We start from the raw sequence: 17,916 nt of genomic DNA on the forward strand, positions 1-17,916 counted from the left end.
CCCAGATTTCGCAATGTCGCTATCAGCCAAACTGGATCTGGGGGTCAACCTCTTCGACGACGACGACCAAAAAATATTTTTGGGCTGTTTGCGACATTGAACGCGAAACTTTCACACAAGGTGCTGTTGGCCAAGCCGAGCACATTGCTCTAATAAAAACCCCACGTTTCATTGTAAAGTTTGGAGATACAGGCACCTTTATGTTTGTAAGCGTGATGCTATATGAAGAGTGGTCTTTGTTCATTGTCAAGTAGGTGGACCCTGGAAGAGCAAAAGATGCAGAGGATCGTGTTGTGTGACACAGCTACGTTTGCATGAATGAAAGGGTCAATGTATAATTACTTTATGGATCATCTAGGAACAGGCATGTATTGCTAGCTAACGGCCACTTTTATCCAATCATCATTGTTGCGGGATCCACTGCATGGGAACGATGCCCCTGCTCCAGACATTCATTTCCATGATTAAAGTAGGTTGATCCGAGCTGATTTGGCTGAGCTACGGTCAAAGAGAGATTACATCACTCTGGACATAAAGCACGCTCGATGTAGCTCAACCGATGTAATCTTGCGTGAGCGTAACTCAACCAAATCAGCTCGGATCAACCTACTTTAATCATGGAAATGAATGTCTAGAGCAGGAGCATCGTCCACCTACAATAGAATGCACAAAAGTTGGGAATGCACAAAAGTGGCTATTATCTGCCAATGTATCACCTGAAAATGACGTTTGCGTACCTGTCATGCATCGTCCCTGAGGTCCGGACTTTTTAGCTGAGTTACCCAAAGAGGTCCTTCTGCATCTTTGGCTCTCCAGAGTCTAGCTACTTGACAATGAACAAAGACCACTTCTCATATAGCATCACGCTTACAAACATAAAGGTGCTTGTATCTCCAAACTTTACAATCAAGCGTGGGGTTTTAATTAGAGCAATGTGCTCGGCTTGGCCAACTGCACCTTGGGTGCAAGTTTCACGATCAAGCTTGCCAATCCCAGATTTCGCCATGTCGCTATCAGCCAAACTGGATCTGGGGGTCAACCTCTTCGACGACGACGACCAAAAAATATTTTTTGGGCTGTTTGCGACATTGAACGCGAAACTTGCACACAAGGTGCTGTTGGCCAAGCCGAGCCCTTTGCTCTAATAAAAACCCCACGTTTCATTGTAAAGTTTGGAGATACAGGCACGTTTATGTTTTACCTATGCTGTAAGTGTGATGGAGTTGCTTTTTCCTAGTGGATGGTGTCGGCTGCATTAACTGAAAGATGAAGAGCTGAGTGAAACAGCACGTGATGGTCACACAAACACCTCCTTGACAGGTTGCTACACAAATGGATGATGACGATGATTGCCTTTGTGAAGGTACGTAAGTAAACAGCATCCAATAATGAAGGTGTGTCAAGGTATGGATCACATTTGCATGTAGAAGAAAGCCGAGCTGCATAAACCAATTTGTATATGTAAAAGGATACATATACATATTCAATGAGTCACTCATCCTGAAACTCAATGGAGGGATCTCTTCACTTTTTCTCTTCTCAAGCTAATCCCACTTCCCACTCCTCCTTATTGTATAACAAAAGTCATGTACTTCTTGCATGACCGATAACCGGACCACCTTTATTATTCCATCTTCGAAGCAATAGTATGTAATCCACAAGCTAGCAACCTCCAACAAGCGTGTAATAAATAAACAATGCTTTATTTCATCTAGCTATCTTGCTATGTACTGTACATTGCCACCACCATCCTCGTAGTCGTCCTCCGTCATCATTCGTACTCGTACTCGTCACCAGTCGTCAATCTCATCCGTCACACCAACATCCAAAAATACACAAGTTGAAAAGAATGGGATCTTGCAGGCTTCCTTTTGAATCTCGTTGTCGTCATCATTGTCATTGTTGTAGATGGGGTGATCATCGTAATCGCCATTGTTGTGAATGTGGTAATAATCGTAATCGTCGTCTCTATAAATAAGAAAGCAAGCAAGTTAGACCATCTGGTACCGGAATGATGACGATTTGGTATACCGTTAGGCCATCCTCTCAAAGGAAGAAAGCAAATCAGACGGAACTCACAAACCAAATCACCACCATACGAGCAACTTCGGGCGATCCCTTGTTCTTGAGAAATCACTGCACGAATCACGCAAGGCCAGTTCGATCCATGGCAAGGAAGGACATCACTTACGTAGAGTCCAAGCTCATAGTTGTTCTCATTCATCCTCTCCAAAGAAAGAATGATCCCCAATCCTTCGCATCATTTCACTCCTCATGAAAAGAAATCCTCAAAGGGAAAGAACGAGCCTATCACGAGAAAAGCGTGTTGGTTCACACTGATGTCAACACATTCACAAGCTGTTGCAAATCCCCTTTTACCTCACCACGGTGACCATGCTTTTCCAAAAACCCATCGTCATCGAACCATCCTCAACTCAACGCAGGCCTATAGAGCCCTGGACGCGTTCCAAGAAGCTTTTCCAGCACACTTGGCTAGTGCAGAGCGACGCAGCGGCCACTTGATACAGGCTGGGACTTGAACCCAAAGAGATGATGATGATGGCCCCAAGTTGCATTGCCTGACCAAAGAAACCTATTCAATTCATTATTAGCACACACGCACAATAAACACCCTTTTCATTGTTTGTTTCATTGCACTTGCCTTTTCCATATACACAAAGACCCGTTGCTGTTGGTTACTGGAAACCGAAAACCATGGTGTAGTATAGCCGAAACAAAACGCCAAACCAGCCAACGTCTTGAAACCAGACTTGCCCTCTATACAAGCTGACGCGTCAATGGAACCAATTCGGCTGCAACATTAGACTCTGAATGTACCTGTTGACAACAAGCGTAGAGCGGGAATAGCAACGAGCAAAAGGAAGCAACAATATCGCCATGGCAACCACCAACCACCAACCACGTTCACAGTCAAAGACAATCGGATCAAGACAATCGTATGCTTGACATGGAGGGTTGAAGCAGGACAAGCGTTTGCAGGTGGTAGTTGTATACTTGAATGGACCAACAATTGAGAATGGGAGGAAGAGGGAAGAAACCGAGAGTGGAAGAAGTGGAAATTAAATGGGTCGGACACCTCTTGTATAAATGCATGCACACTGTACATCAATCCTTGATATTGAGATTGCCCCTCTCAAACCTGAAACTTTCACACAAGATGCTCTTGGACATGCCGATCAATGTTGTATTAAAAAAGAATCCACAATCCATATGAATCTTGAACGGGAGGGTGCAATGTGGGATTGACTATGGAGGTCCGAATGGAGGTCAGCGCCGGATTCAGGATATATCGAAATAGTATGTATTATCTTGGGATTCCACACTTTGGACTTGAAAATGGGTCAGCAGGTTCGCTGGGACATGTTGATCAACCTCATTCATTTTAAAACCGCATGCTTCATTGTGAAGATTTGGAATGCGGGGGTCCATATGTGGGAGATATGATTAATGGACGGCCCATTTCCTTGAGATTACCCTACCTCGAACTTGATACTTTCACAGAAGATCCTGTCGACTACGCCGATCAATTTAGTCCTCATAAAGACCTCAAGCTTCATTATGAAATTTCCAGAATCAGGCAGGCTTATCTTTTACCTGTGCTGTAAGCGTGGTGGGGCTGTTTGCTGCTAATGGATGGTGTCGGGAGCAGTACACATAGGGAAATGAAGATAATCGCACTTCGACGTTATACACACAATTCGGTGACAGGTTGCTGCACAAATGGATCATGGTTGACCATTGCTGCTTACAGCACTGCCATTATTAAGAGTAACCCAACAGTGACAGGTCCCGCTTTGTAATGGGGATGTGCTTAGGCTTGTAGTTACTTGATTCATAGTTGAAAATATATGTTATGGCCTATCCCAAGTTGGCTGATTTATGCATGCATTATAGCTACATAGGCTTTACAGACTTAACCATGGCACACGAGCCTCATCCCTTCATCAGCTCATGCATCAACGATTTGAGTGCTTCATCTCCAACAATCATTTACCACTCTTTGTGAGCACTACAATACCCAACTCCATCGTGCATAATAAAAGGATGTCGCCTATAACAACATACATGATCCCCACATACCTCTTCCTTCTATCAAAAGTCTTTGATTGCATCCTTATGAATAGGCACAGGTATTTTTGGTCATTCATATGTGCTTCATTGTTATCCTACTCACGCTCATTGTCGTCGTGGATGTCATTGTGGTGTTGAATTCTTTGTGATATCTAGAGCCAATGAACGCTGAATCCCGGATTTCATGGAACCGTGCATCCTGCACAGCAAGAGATCTTTTTATTGCTACGAGGTCAAACCACCAAGAACAGCGGCACTGAAAAGCTTAGTAATGAAAATGAAATGTATGTTGGGGATCTTGGAAGGCCACCTCAAAGTACATGATCCACCTTACGACCCAAATCCAACAGCAGCCTCTTTCCTATGCGGTTGGACCAATGACACCATGCAAGGCAATATGTATTATGCAGTTACAATTGCTCCGGATGATGATGATGATCAAATGTAGGTGTATTATATAACAAGATGGTGTTAAACGTGCTGCTACAAATATGGAAGAAGGATACAAGCACAAGTGCTATGTAGCTGCCTGGGGATGGGTCTATATAGGTATCCACCACGGCCATTATCATGTCCTTTTTTCAACAGCGTATGTTTATCATCATCGTTCACTCCCTCATCCAGCAGTAAAAGTGACATTACATACCCATTATGTTTATCCATCCCTTCCAATCATTTAACACCTTTATCATTTGTGTATGCATCCATGACTACTAGTAGTAAGACTTCTTCTACTATGCATAGGAGGGTGGGCTGTGGTGCAAGTGGTTTGATTGTCGGGATCAGTGAGGGGGCTTCCCTTCCCAACTTCGCATCATGGAACCCTCTCTTATTACTGGCGCAAGCCTTGTCCACCTCGGCGCTCGTGACATTGTATTTCGTTTATGCAGGGCATGTCGGTCAAAGATCGTCGCGATCACTCAAGACGATAACGACATGCTACTTTATTGCGCCAAATGTGAAGACACCGTTTCCCATTTCCAAGCCAGTTACGCAGCCGAGTTGACGTGTTATCAGGATGGTATGCTTGTGAACTACAAGGTATATGATGCATTGGAGGGATTGCTTGGATGTGATGCAAGCACCTATTGCGAGGTAAACAACACGTGTGGATCGATTCATAGGCAGGGCAGTTGGGACTGACAACACTTTGCAGCTTCTTTTAGAGAATCCCGACTTGCCGGAATATGTCCGAGAAGGAATACAAGGATTGATGTGCCATTTATTGGTACGAGAAAAGCGTGAAGGACAGGTATGGAATGGGCATATTCGAGGATTACAGTGTATACGATATTCATTCTTTGATCTATAGTCAAGTGACAGTTTCCAAGTATTGGATGGCATTATCCCAGCAGATCCATCATCCTTTGAGCCTATTCTCGTGCCGTATCTTAGCAACGAACAACTAGCAGCAAGCCAGTCTCAACGACTCGAAGAAGGTATGTTTTGGATGCATGATGGAGAATGAGGATGGCTAATAGGTATGTATCTCCTATAGATTCTTCTAGTGATGAATTTTACGATGCATAATGATGTCTTTATTGTGAATACAATGAGGGAATTGATACCCAATAACAATTGAATGGAGCCTATTGGGATGCGGAGGGAGGGAGGGAGGAGGTGGGATCAAAGAGGCGATCGGTGGCTTTTTTTCGCTGTGCGCTTGCAAAATTTTTAGTCTCGCTGCCGAAGCACTGGTGTGGTCTTCCTCTTTCCCATTTGAAATCGCCATGGCTGGTATTACTGTCAAGGACGTTAACGCCCACGGTACGAGAATACAAATACACGCACAATACGACCTATTTGAATACGGACGCTGATAAACATATTATCTCTTGCTCATTACACATCCCATGTATACGCATTGCAGCTTTCATCAAGGCCTACTCTGCTTACTTGAAGCGCACTGGCAAGCTCGAGATCCCCAAGTGGGTCGATATTGTCAAGACTGGCACCCACAAGGAGCTTGCTCCCTATGACCCTGACTGGTTCTTCGTTCGTGCTGGTAACTATCAAAAATGACATACAATGGTATCCATGGAAATACTAATTACATTTACATTACAATAGCCTCTGTTGCCCGCCACATCTACATCCGCAAGTGCGTTGGTGTTGGTGCCTTGAAGAAGGTCCACGGTGGTCGCATCAACCGCGGCTCTCGCCCCTCCCACCACGTTGATGCCTCTGGTGCTATCAACCGTCGTGTTCTCCAGGCCCTTGAGAAGATTGGTGTCCTTGAGCAAGACAAGAAGGGGTAAGTTTTTGGAGAGAGAGAAATCGTGTTTTGTATGATCTGGATCATTCATACGTTATGTATCGTAGTGGCCGTCGCATCACCCAAGATGGTCAACGTGATTTGGATCGTATCGCCATGACCTTGGTTGAGGAGGATGAAGAGTAAATTACTCGCATTTTTTGTATATCATTCTCTTTCATTAAAAGTTAGTATCCGCAATGCTGCTTGTGCTGCCTCTCTCTAGTCCACACTATTTGGTTGATCATTAAGTTTAGTATTTATATACATGTGTTGGGTGGTAGTGGTGGTGTGTGAGTGTTTTGGGTAAAACGTGTGTTGTGTTTGGGGGGATAAGATGGGTAATGGAATCGTTAGATTTGGGTTGTTGTGGTAAGTGGGGGTAAATAGAAAAGAAAAAAAGACATTATGTACACAACGGGAGGGTAAAACAGAAAGACAGTAAAGGGGAAACTAATTTTTAGATGGTTTGCAAAACACCTCTTGGACAAGAGCGCCCACCTCGGTTTGATCGGTACATCCTAGTCGACCTTCGCTGATCAATGTATCAAATTTCTATATAAAGTGAATGAGTATACACATACGGCCATCAATGTTTGATGATCATCTTACCTCTCGCACCATTTTGGCGTAAGGACGACGTTGACTATCGGGATCCAGCATCCATCGGATCAAACTTTGCACTGTGGGAGATGGTTTGCTGAAAGTAAACGAAGGTGGTTTGCCGTAGAGAATTTGATAAAAGATTTGGCGGGTGTCATCCAAGTCATAAAGAGGTGGTACACGATCCATCATTTCAATCATGGTGATTGCTAATGACCACACGTCAACATTTTCTGTATATGGTTCTTCTGCAATGACCTCGGGCGCCATCCACTAGAATAAAGACAATCATCAATACACCCTTCTTTGATTGTTTGCTCATTACTACATTACCTTGGCTGTACCCAATCGAGCACTGTTGGTCTTTGTTAACGGTGTAGCCAAGCCAAAATCAGCTATAGAGATGTTCCTCGAGAGTCAATTGTTTTGTCATAAAAGAAAAGCCCACACACGTACCAAGTTTCACTTGACCATCTCGGCCGAGTAAAATATTTTCACACTTGACATCGCGATGCATGTAATTTTTGGAATGCAAATAGATCAATCCTTCGAGGACTTGACGAGCAATGCAAACAGCCACGGGTTCTGGTAAACCTTGGGTGGTATTGTAAAGCAAATTGAATACAGAGCATTGCATCAATTCCATGGCCATCCATAGGTCATCCTTCCACATGCCAGCTTCTCGAAGTTGGATCAGGTTACGATGATTGATGCAGCCCATGATACGAATCTCTCGCAAGACATAGGTGTGGTGGTTGACATCGTGATCTTCAATCAAACATCGCTTGATAGCTACTTGGCACGTGCTATCGTTTCGTTTGGTGGCACGCATGACAGCCCCATTTGCACTGATAAAACGTTTTAGCATGTGCATGCATTTATATACACACGTGTAGTGATAGAGAGTCACTTACCCACTGCCAATTCTTGCCATGGCAACGTAACATTTATGTGGATTCCCTTCCATGGATTTTGATTTGGGTAACACCTTGCGTAGCTTGCCTTCAAATTCGGGATGCATGTGCTGCAAGTGTTGTTGCGGCTTGATGATTGGTGGTGGGAATGGCAAAATGTCAGGTACACGACCCACTGGTATCCAGGGACGCTATAAAAAGCAAATGATTGTGTCAAAGAAAGAGAGCGAAAATGATGGTCCCTTTGTGTGCCCTTTACCTTGTGAAGAGGAATGGTGGAAGTATTAAGCGTCTTTTTAATCGTGTCATTGTCCTTTTTCTGTTGTTGTTGAAACCTTTGTTCTTGTTGACGCCGTTTCCATGCTTCTTCAATGATATCTGGCATTTGCCATTTCCCCGGACACCGCCATGGGATCTGTATCTAGAGAAGTGAGAGTATGTTAGACATGTATGCGGATGTATGTATGTAGATGTATGTGAATGTACATGCCTTTTTGACGGGTTGTTGTGGCGAAGATGGGATATTGCCACCACCCAATCCACATCCGGTATTTGTGTTTATCGTTGCCACCTTTGGAGGAAGACTGTTTCGTTTAAGAGACTTTGGTGAAGGAACCGAAACTGTGCTTGCTTCAGAAGAGCGCGCGCTTGTCGGGGTGGTAGAAGGAGGCGGTGTACGTTGTTGCTGATGAGGAGAGCCGATGGTTAACGGCATACCCATGATGAACCTTATGATGGTGGTGACAAGGGCGAGATGTTAAAATAAAAGAGGGACGGCGACTTGTGTGTTTTAGGAAATAAGAAGAAAAGAGAGAGAGAGAGGGAAAGAGAACAACGTTGTGCAAAGTGAAAAAAAAGGACGAGCTTGTAAGGGAGAAGAAAAGAAAAAGAGAAGCAAGAGAGAAGAGAGAGTGAGAGTAACAAAGAAAAACACACCTTCAATCACTCAACTCACACACACTCTATCTCTCTTTCTTTCTCGCCCTCGCTTTCTCTTTCTCTTTCACACACACGCAAGCGCACACAAAACACACGACACATACACACATACACATGTACACTCACACACACGCACACACACATACACACCATCTGCAGCAAAGCAATTAAGCTCTATATTATCCGTTTCTCTTATTTATCTAAGCTATTCTCGATTGATAGGGTGAGTCAAAATGGGATTGTGAGAGAGTGAGTACAGTACACGAGCACTTACCGTCTCCGTCTCTTTTTCTTCCACTTGCTACTATTGCTACCATTGTACGACAATTCCGGGGCAAGCGGAGACAACCGCCGCGCAGCACAACTTATTAACACAACGCCATCGACAAGATAAAAAGATTCTCCTCCTCCTTCTCGGGTAAATCGCCACTTTATTACTTTGTGGATCTCTTTTCTATTTTTTTCTACATGGTTACTCCTTGAATTAAGGTTCCATTGGACATATAAAGAGAGGGAACAAGAAAGTAACGGGGTTGCCAGGGGGGAGGAATGGTAATGGATGAGTAGTAGAGATGGGAGGAGGAAGCCGTGCATAAAGTAAAACTCGTTTAGCGTTGTGTTACCAAGTCATGGAACCGCCCAACGATCCAAAAAAAGGGGGAGTACCCGAAAAAGAAATTCGCAAAAGCAACGATATGTGAGTGTGTTTTTATGTATTTTTGAGATTGTTCCAAAGCAAACCAGGGGGAAAAAGTAAAAGAGTCGAAAGAGAGAGTGTGTGATCGAGAGAGAGAGAGAGAGAGAAAGAAAGACACATATACATACAAAGGCAATGCACCTATTTGGGCTGGTGGATGATGATTCTTCAAGACATGGGGAGAAAAAGGGTGTACGTTGAGTGGGGGGTGGTGGGGGATAAGGAAAAATAGTGTGCAAAAGATGTGATAGGGTTATAGGATAGATGATCGCCCATTACCAGCTCCAGACACAGTGGCAGCAGTTGCAGTAGCTGTAGAAGAAAACGGTGGCGGCAAAGGACGATCTGGTGGACCATCACGTAAAAAAGCTGTTAAAGGCCTTCCCATCATGATCGCATTACTGTTGCCGTTATGTTGTGATGGTGAAGACTGCCTTGAAGATGATGGTTGGTGTGGAGTTGAAGGCGATGGGGGTAATCGATAATGGGATGGTGTGGCAGTACTCGTTGCAGTGGTAGTAACAGCAGCAGTGGTGGTGGTGGGTGTAGTTGTAGTTGTGGTGGCTGTGGTAGGGGGAGGTGGTTGTGGTGGTTGTGCTCCAGATCCAGTTGATGTGTACCACGATTTAGGTTGTGGTGGTTCCCCTGGTGCAGCATGGACCATCCCACCATGGGCAGTAGGTGGTTGTGGTTGTGGTGGTGCCACACTGCCACTACCCCGACGATGATACGTTGATGCTCCAAGAGTAGATGCTTCTATTCGTCCTTCGCTTGGTTTTCGAGTAGCCCATGCATCGTATTCTTCACTGTTGACTTTTCTTGCATGTCCACCATCAAGTTTAGTTCTCTATGATGTTATCTTGCATCAGTAATTTTATTATACCCGCCCAGCACTCTCTGTTTTTCCCGCCATCTTCGTCACAAGCCCATCCTTTTCTTCTTTTTCTTCTTCTTCTCACCAAGCTTCCCAACTTACCATACGATCCTGATGGGTCATGTCAGTGTAAATCATGTACGTGATATAGGCATGCATAGCATTTCGCTTGATCCTTGGATTTTGTTTCTATAATATTTTCCAACGGTTACGCAAGGTCGATCGTAGCACATGTCAACATGCAGGTTACACATACCATGGAGATGTACTGGTAAGAAAACACATTTGTTCCTCTCTCTGGTCGATGTCGATTCTACACATAATCCATGAATGAATGAATGAATCATTCATTATTAGCATCTCCTTTTACTTACCACAGGTGCTGATTCACGACGTCGTTGTTCATATCCATCAGGTGGCGATGCCATTCTACGATCACGTCGAGCTCGAATGTCTTCGTAATAACCATGGTATGAGTATTGTTGCTGCTTTGTCTTTGGATAGGATGATGAATAGTATTGTGAATAGTATCCTAGACAAGCCCATCAGCAAGATAAACAAATAAAGCAGCAGCTTTGTTACCACGTACCATAGCCACTATCACCCAATCTCCTCTCTGATGTAGATGTATATGCAGTGGTGGATGAAGGTGCATGAGTGCCATTAGTGCCGGGACGACCATCAATAGCTGCTGCGGCTGCTGCAAGTAACATAATCGGATCAGAAGTTGTCACTGGATCGGATGGTTTGTTTGATGCATCGTCTGCATAACAACAACATATTTCAGCATGCAGGTTTTCATATGATCTCGCTTTTTTGACTTACTGTCATTGGAATGACGTTGTTGTTGTTGTTGTTGCTATATTGATCATATCAGTGTGTAAGTAAAAGATCTGCCGTTGGAGAAGGGGATGATAGGAGGCTCATGGTAGGACAAAGGAAAAAAAGAAATGAGAGTGGGAGCAAGGGACATGTGCCAAAAGCAGGGTCATCAGACTTACCGGTGTCAACGCTGAAGAACCTAAAAAAGGGATTTGACCCATAAGCACACAACACATTGTTTAACATTTATCAACTACGCACGCACGCACACGCACACACACACTCACACACAGTGCACCCACTCTTTGTGATCCCAATCAATTTACCTCCTCCTCCACCTCCTCCAAGTAAATTGTTGATAGACATGGATGAATGGCTATTGTTGTTGTTGTTGCTATTGTTGTGATCATTGGGTTTGTTGTTGGCCATTACGGTGTCATGGTCATCATCGATAGCTGTGGTCTAAAAGAAAGAGAGTGTGTGTATGTGTATTTTAGCCGACATGTTTTCCCCTTGACTCGGAACAAAGGGGGGGGAGAGGAAGAGGATGTGTGAATGTGCGTTATGTGAGTGAGTGAGTGTGTGTGTCTATATGTCGATGTTGGGGGGTGTCATAGAAAGAAAGAAAGGGGGGACATTGACGAGAGAGAGGAAGAGGAAGAGGAATAGACACACAAACACTTGGCTGACACATACCTTGAGAGGTTCCTGATTAGCCAAAGCAATAAGGATGGACCCTGCTTCAGCATCCACTTTATCCAATGCTGCGTAATCGAAATGAGGAGGTTGCCAATGACCGTCGTCCCGTGTAGCCGAAGATTGTGGTTGGACTTGAGTTGGTGGATATTCCTGTTTGAGCATCAGGCGAGAGGTCATTGAGACAATAAGCGACGAGAGGCTGTCAAGTAAGACAAAGAGAAAGAGAGAGGAAAAGAAAGAGAGGGGAAAAGAGAGAGAGAGAGCGAGTGAAAGAAAAAGTCAAGTTAATGGTAATAGAAAAAGAGAAAAGGGTGACGGCAAACAGCTGAGGGATAATTACACACACAAGTATACAACAAGAGAAGCAGCAATATGAATGACCCACGGATGTTGTTAGTGAGTGTGTGTGTGTGTGTGAAGGAGAAGGAAAAAAGAAAAAGAGAAAGGGCGGTAGGTGAGGTAGGTGCGTGCGTGCGTCCAAGTGCCAGAGATGACTGTGTGAGTGTGAACATATCAATATAGTTGGGATCGTGCACTCTGTGCAACGGAACACACGGTTTGTGTCGCAAGATGTTGCCGGTATAAGGACACCAATCCCGTTGCCATTCATGTCATCCTTTTCTTCTCCTCTCTTAAACGGGGGATGCCGATCTTTTTTCTTTTATAAAGTACAATCACCCATCATTGTTGCTTTTTCAATACTCATCTTCTCTTTTCCTCTTTTCCTTTCTCTCTCTACTTGCTTATATCACTCAATCAAAAACAACCACGGGTTGACGTATTTGCATAGACATACAGCTGAATGCAGCTTGAATATATACGACCACACACATTTACATGACACATCTCTGTTACATGCATCAGCCCTTCCCACGCCAACTAGTCTTTGTTCCAATCACAGCTATCAAAACATACTTGACAGCAACAGCCGCCTCAAATGGTGTATATTCGTATCTCAATCACAACCACCCCCCTTACTTTCTTTTCAAAAAGTACCATTTACTTTTCAACACGTGAGCATAAAATAAATCTTGTTGGTGTCATCATCACCCGTCATCCATCATCATCATTTATCCTATCATCATCATTTATCCTATCATCATCATCATCATCATCATTGGAACACCGTCCATGACAGCTAGCTTGTCGGATTAATCAATCTCCCAGGTCCCCATTTTCAGGAGAAGAATTTCTTATTGCCATAGCAACCCGCATTGCATCATGCTACTCCTCAGGCCCTGCAGTTCTCTCTCTTTATCCACCACCACCACACGTCTCTCTTTGACTCGTTCTTTTTCATCCTCTTGCACTCAACTCGCTAAAAAATCTAAACGTAAACAAGACCCAGCTGCCAATGAGAAAGCCATTCTCGGTCGTCCAAGTAACAATCTCAAAGTTGGCATTGTTGGCATGCCCAACATTGGGTAACGATCGCTTTCCCTCCACTCGATTCATGCGTTGCTCACTTTGTATTTAGCAAGTCGTCCTTGTTCAATGCAATGACAAGCAGCAGTGTACCAGCCGAGAACTATCCATTTTGTACTATAGGTAGGTAGTGTCACCCATTATGCTATGTTCTTTGTTTTGTTTTGACTCTTTGTTTTCTTCTATAGATCCATCCGAAGCCCGTGTGGCAGTACCGGATGAACGTTTCGATTGGCTATGTGATACATACTCTCCAAAGAAACGGACACCTGCACATGTGAGTTGCCTATTTTCAGGGTTCATATGAGACCATACTAATATTCGATATAAAAAAAGTTGACAGTGGTCGATATTGCCGGCTTGGTGCGAGGTGCTGCTCAAGGTGCTGGTCTCGGGAATGCCTTTTTATCCAATGTAGCATCCGTTGATGCCATTTATCATTTGGTGCGTGGATTCGACAATGATGATGTGACCCATGTTGAAGATACGGTGGATCCTGTGCGTGATCTTGAGATTATCCAAGACGAACTTCGGCTAAAGGATGAAGAAATGCTTGAACGACAATTGACAGAACTGAGTCGTGCTTCCAAATTCCCCGATCGTAAGCAGCTCAAGGAACATTTGGTAGGTTCAAGGTGTGTTGTGTGTGTGTGTGGATCCATCCATCCATTTAGCTAATAATAGGTGAAACTTTAGGATGTGGTGGAAAAGGTTGCCAACTTTATGGCCAAGGGCAACGATGTTCGAAAAGGCGAATGGTCATTCTCCGATGTCAATATTATCAACACATTGCATTTGCTGACAGCCAAGCCCATGGTCTATCTATGTAACATGAGCGAGCAAGATTACATCAACGGCAATTCGAGTCACTGGTAACACACAATCACACGCAAGCTCTCGTGACAATAGCATTCGCTCATTGTCAATGTACATAGGTTACCAAAGATCCAAGATTGGGTACAGAACAATAATGCCGGTGATTTGATTATTCCCCTCTCAGTCGCATTTGAATCCAAGGTATGTATGTGTGTGTGTGGTTTTTCCACGGGCTAGTGTATCCTTATACTAAATCACACTACACATCATCGTCATCCAGCTTCTCAATGACATGCTTCCCGAAGAGGCTGCTGAATACACTGCTGAGCTAGGCGTAGGCTCACAGCTTCCTCGTATCATTCTTGCTGGATACAAGTCTTTACAATTGATCCACTATTTCACAGCCGGTCCAGAAGAAGTGCGCGCATGGACGGTTAGGGTAAGCACATGATCATGTGATTGAAAATGATAATGCTGAATGACTTTTTAGGATGGTACCAAGGCTCCCCAAGCAGCTGGTGTGATCCAGTAAGAGCAAAAAAATAGTGGGCTGGATGACAATGAGACACTCATATGATCTCCTTGCTTTTGTGTAGCACTGATTTCGAGCGTGGTTTCATTTCCGCCGAAGTGATGAAATACGCTGACTTGCGAGAGCATGGCAACGAAACACAGGTGAAATCGGTTGGCAAGTACTTGGCCAAGGGTAAGGATTACGCTGTTGAGGATGGCGATATTATGTATTACAAGGTGAGTTTATCCTATCTCGAGATGATCAGCGTAGCTTAGGTACTAACATACCCTGTTTCATTTGCAATGTAGTTCAATGGTAAGCACGTAATCAGCAGGTTTATAGATATTGATGATGACTCACGCACAACGATCCCCCCAAAAAATAGTAACCGGCAAAAAGAAATAAAGGCTTCATGAATGTGATGAAACAACAACTGTATTCAAAAAAAGTTTACTACTCATACACTACGAGACAAGGGGAAAAGGGGAAAAAAACAAGTCGTAAATAAAGAGAGGTGGGAAAATGGTAAACTACTCGTCCGTATCGTTGTCCTGATGGCTATCATCTTCGTCAAGGAAGTCATCGTACTTGCCACGTAGGGTGCTAAGAGCACTGTTAACAAATTGAGCAGTACGTTCTTCCATTTCACGGGTGAAGGCAGGGTTGTTGCCCTTCATGGCTTCATGAATGCTTGGAAAAACTTGAATCTTGAAAGCGTTCCAGATATGAGGTGCATAGACAACATGCTTGTACCACTCGCGACCAGGAAGACCAGCTGGGTCAATAAAGGCACGTTCAAATTGAGCAAGACGTTCATTGGACTTGGCTACATGCTTGCGAAGCTTTTTGTTGTGTTTGCCCTTGTTGATCTTGTGTTGGTATTTGCGAAGCTTGTGTTCAAAATGGCGTGCCTTATCTTGAAGCGATGCAACAGCTGTTGACAAGTCTGGCAAAGCAAGGCAGCCTTGCATGTCACTGATATGGGTTGCATAGCGAGACAATTCATTGGCATACTCGATGGGATGCATGGGCAATAACCAATCCGACGACAAGCGCAACAACATCATGCCCCATAGACGCACCATGGTACGATGGTATTCATAAGTAGGGTCACCAAAGTGTTCCATCCAGTAAATGCTGTCATAGTTGCTGTGCCTGACGCCGTAATCACCGAAAAAGTTAAGCGTCATGCTGCTGATACCCAAATGGTGAGCAAACGCCACATCATCGGAAGCAGCATTGATGGGTGGAATCATGCCCAAAGCGAGTTCGTTTTGTTCTTGCTCTTCTTCATCTTCATCATCAGCCATCGAATTGATACGATCCTTCCATGCTTGCAATACGGTCTTGCTTGTCAAGGGATCCACCACGTTGTTGGTAACTTCGAAAATAAGTTGACGCATCAAAGGTGAAGCACGAGCACGGAAATTAGGACCGCTCACAGCCGAGTCGACATTGATGTAAGCAACAGCTTCATCGGAAAGCCAATCCTTGTTATCTTCGACCCATTCAGTGGAACCAACACGAGCATATTCACCACCATCCCAAGAGGCAACGATGATAGTACGACGTGGACGCCAGCCTTGTTCCATCAAGACACCAAGGACACGTACCAATTCAAGCTATAGGATAGGATCATTTAGATGATGATGATGATAAAAGATACACAACAAAACATACCATGACAGCTGAACCAGAGGATGGATCAACAGCACCATAACCCCATGCATCACGATGGTTACCAATAATGATGGCACGGTTAGGTTCTTCTTTGCCTTCGATGCGGCCAATGACGTTCCAAATAGGAGTGATCTTGTTTTCATTGACGTTGACAAGGTTGACAAGAGCTTCACTGGGACCCGTAAAGTAAGCGATTTCCTTGAGACCGCCTTGCCATTCTTGATCAGAGAGTAAACCAAAATGCTCAGTAGCCTTAAGCAAGGGCATGGCATCGGACCATGAGATGGGCAAAGAAGGGATACGTGGAACAGCATTTGATTCTTCAAGTGGGATACGAGTAGCGTTTTCAGTGGCAGCATAGCCTGGTGTGAGAGGATCACCTGCCATAACGCTAAGTGAATGTACAGTGCTGCGTTCCACCGAGGATGCTGAACGCCATGGGCCACGTGGATAAGCTTCAGCTGGAATGCCTTCCTCACTTTCCTTGTTGAGTGGGCCATCATCAGCAGGATCAGAGTACAAGAGTGCACCAACACAACCAAACATTTCAGCAGCCTTGACCTTGACGCCATGCGAAGTAAGTCCATTACGCATCAATGCAATGGTGCCTGAAAAGTTGAGTCCTCGGGATGCAAGCAATTCGAAATCTTCAATGCGACCATAGTTGACATACACCACAGGGCCCGTAACATTGCCATTGGCAGAGTAAGCTATTGTTGTAATAAAACAAGATCATCATCAGTATACGTATCATAGGATGGTGGTAGTAGTCTATAAATGGTTACCGTGGAAAGTAGGAGTGGCTTCATTGCCAGCCATGGAATCTTCAGCAGTGGGTTTTTCATGCAACTTGGCTTCATACAACAAGTGCTCAGGTCCCTTGACAATGGCCAATCGGCGCTCAACAGGATAATTGAGCATGGGATAATACGTTTCAATCTTGGTGTCTTGAATGCCAAACTCGATAAACTTGTCACGTGTCCATTGGGCTTGAGCTTCATCATTGGCCTTGCCAGCTAAATGGGTCACTGATGCATAATCATGGAAAAAGCCACGAATGTATTCGCTGGATGGTAATGCCTTCATCAATCCCATAGCATCATCCACAGGCATTGCTATCATGTAAATGTTTGTGTCAGAGAGAGACGTATCTTGCTTTCAACAATAAAAAGCTTACATTTCGAGACGAAGCTATACATCATGGTGAATCGACTTGCAAATAATGCAGTGGATGTTAACAAGGCGAGTGAAATAGCAAGCTTGAGGGATCGAGACAAGTACGACTTGCGTCGAGAGGGTGGTGTTGGTGCGGAGAATGGCATCTTTTCATGCAAGAGAGGTTCTCTGGTGGTGGTGTCATTATCTCGACTTGTCAATTGGGCACACCACATCTTGAAACGCTCCAAGGTCACTGCTGGATGACTATCCTCGGCGATGGGATTTCCCGCCTGATCATATTGCGGTATGGGCGTATAGCCTTTACGCATAATGTTTGATAAAAAGTAAGGAAAGCTGTCAAGAAAAGAAGGGATGAACAATGTCAATGAGAATGTACCTTTTATACACATACGAAACATTCAGCTGATC

At 44.3% G+C, this 17,916-nt stretch overlaps 6 protein-coding genes across 6 annotated transcripts; 3 read left to right on the forward strand and 3 right to left on the reverse strand.

Annotated features, from left to right (window-relative positions):
- Nucleotides 1-4,828: 4,828 nt before the first annotated feature.
- On the forward strand, nt 4,829-5,622 carry O0I10_001672 (uncharacterized protein; the record flags this gene model as incomplete). Its single annotated transcript, XM_058481764.1, has 5 exons — nt 4,829-5,080; nt 5,134-5,187; nt 5,249-5,344; nt 5,405-5,531; nt 5,591-5,622. The coding sequence occupies 5 exons, from the start codon at nt 4,829-4,831 to the stop codon at nt 5,620-5,622; spliced, it is 561 nt and encodes a 186-aa protein (XP_058347621.1).
- A 200-nt stretch (nt 5,623-5,822) lies between these two features.
- O0I10_001673 (40S ribosomal protein S19) lies at nt 5,823-6,493 on the forward strand (the record flags this gene model as incomplete). The annotated part of the gene is made up of 4 exons (XM_058481765.1): nt 5,823-5,859; nt 5,963-6,097; nt 6,163-6,346; nt 6,415-6,493. 4 exons carry the CDS (start codon nt 5,823-5,825, stop codon nt 6,491-6,493), a joined length of 435 nt encoding a protein of 144 aa, XP_058347622.1.
- A 306-nt stretch (nt 6,494-6,799) lies between these two features.
- O0I10_001674 (uncharacterized protein) lies at nt 6,800-8,584 on the reverse strand (the record flags this gene model as incomplete). The annotated part of the gene is made up of 7 exons (XM_058481766.1): nt 6,800-6,901; nt 6,959-7,222; nt 7,283-7,344; nt 7,406-7,797; nt 7,864-8,054; nt 8,123-8,284; nt 8,363-8,584. The coding sequence occupies 7 exons, from the start codon at nt 8,582-8,584 to the stop codon at nt 6,800-6,802; spliced, it is 1,395 nt and encodes a 464-aa protein (XP_058347623.1).
- A 1,168-nt stretch (nt 8,585-9,752) lies between these two features.
- O0I10_001675 (uncharacterized protein) lies at nt 9,753-12,071 on the reverse strand (the record flags this gene model as incomplete). The annotated part of the gene is made up of 9 exons (XM_058481767.1): nt 9,753-10,346; nt 10,476-10,562; nt 10,630-10,686; nt 10,748-10,905; nt 10,963-11,136; nt 11,199-11,232; nt 11,375-11,394; nt 11,522-11,657; nt 11,892-12,071. 9 exons carry the CDS (start codon nt 12,069-12,071, stop codon nt 9,753-9,755), a joined length of 1,440 nt encoding a protein of 479 aa, XP_058347624.1.
- Nucleotides 12,072-13,304: 1,233 nt separating this feature from the next.
- O0I10_001676 (GTP-binding protein YchF) lies at nt 13,305-14,924 on the forward strand (the record flags this gene model as incomplete). The annotated part of the gene is made up of 9 exons (XM_058481768.1): nt 13,305-13,318; nt 13,372-13,442; nt 13,508-13,596; nt 13,656-13,943; nt 14,016-14,191; nt 14,255-14,336; nt 14,416-14,574; nt 14,626-14,663; nt 14,732-14,924. The coding sequence occupies 9 exons, from the start codon at nt 13,305-13,307 to the stop codon at nt 14,922-14,924; spliced, it is 1,110 nt and encodes a 369-aa protein (XP_058347625.1).
- A 255-nt stretch (nt 14,925-15,179) lies between these two features.
- O0I10_001677 (uncharacterized protein) lies at nt 15,180-17,816 on the reverse strand (the record flags this gene model as incomplete). Its single annotated transcript, XM_058481769.1, has 4 exons — nt 15,180-16,271; nt 16,330-17,039; nt 17,115-17,444; nt 17,507-17,816. The coding sequence occupies 4 exons, from the start codon at nt 17,814-17,816 to the stop codon at nt 15,180-15,182; spliced, it is 2,442 nt and encodes an 813-aa protein (XP_058347626.1).
- Nucleotides 17,817-17,916: the final 100 nt, after the last annotated feature.

Source organism: Lichtheimia ornata (assembly GCF_029851405.1).
Source record: "Lichtheimia ornata isolate CBS 291.66 chromosome Unknown scaffold00004, whole genome shotgun sequence".
Lineage (NCBI taxonomy): Eukaryota > Fungi > Mucoromycota > Mucoromycetes > Mucorales > Lichtheimiaceae > Lichtheimia > Lichtheimia ornata.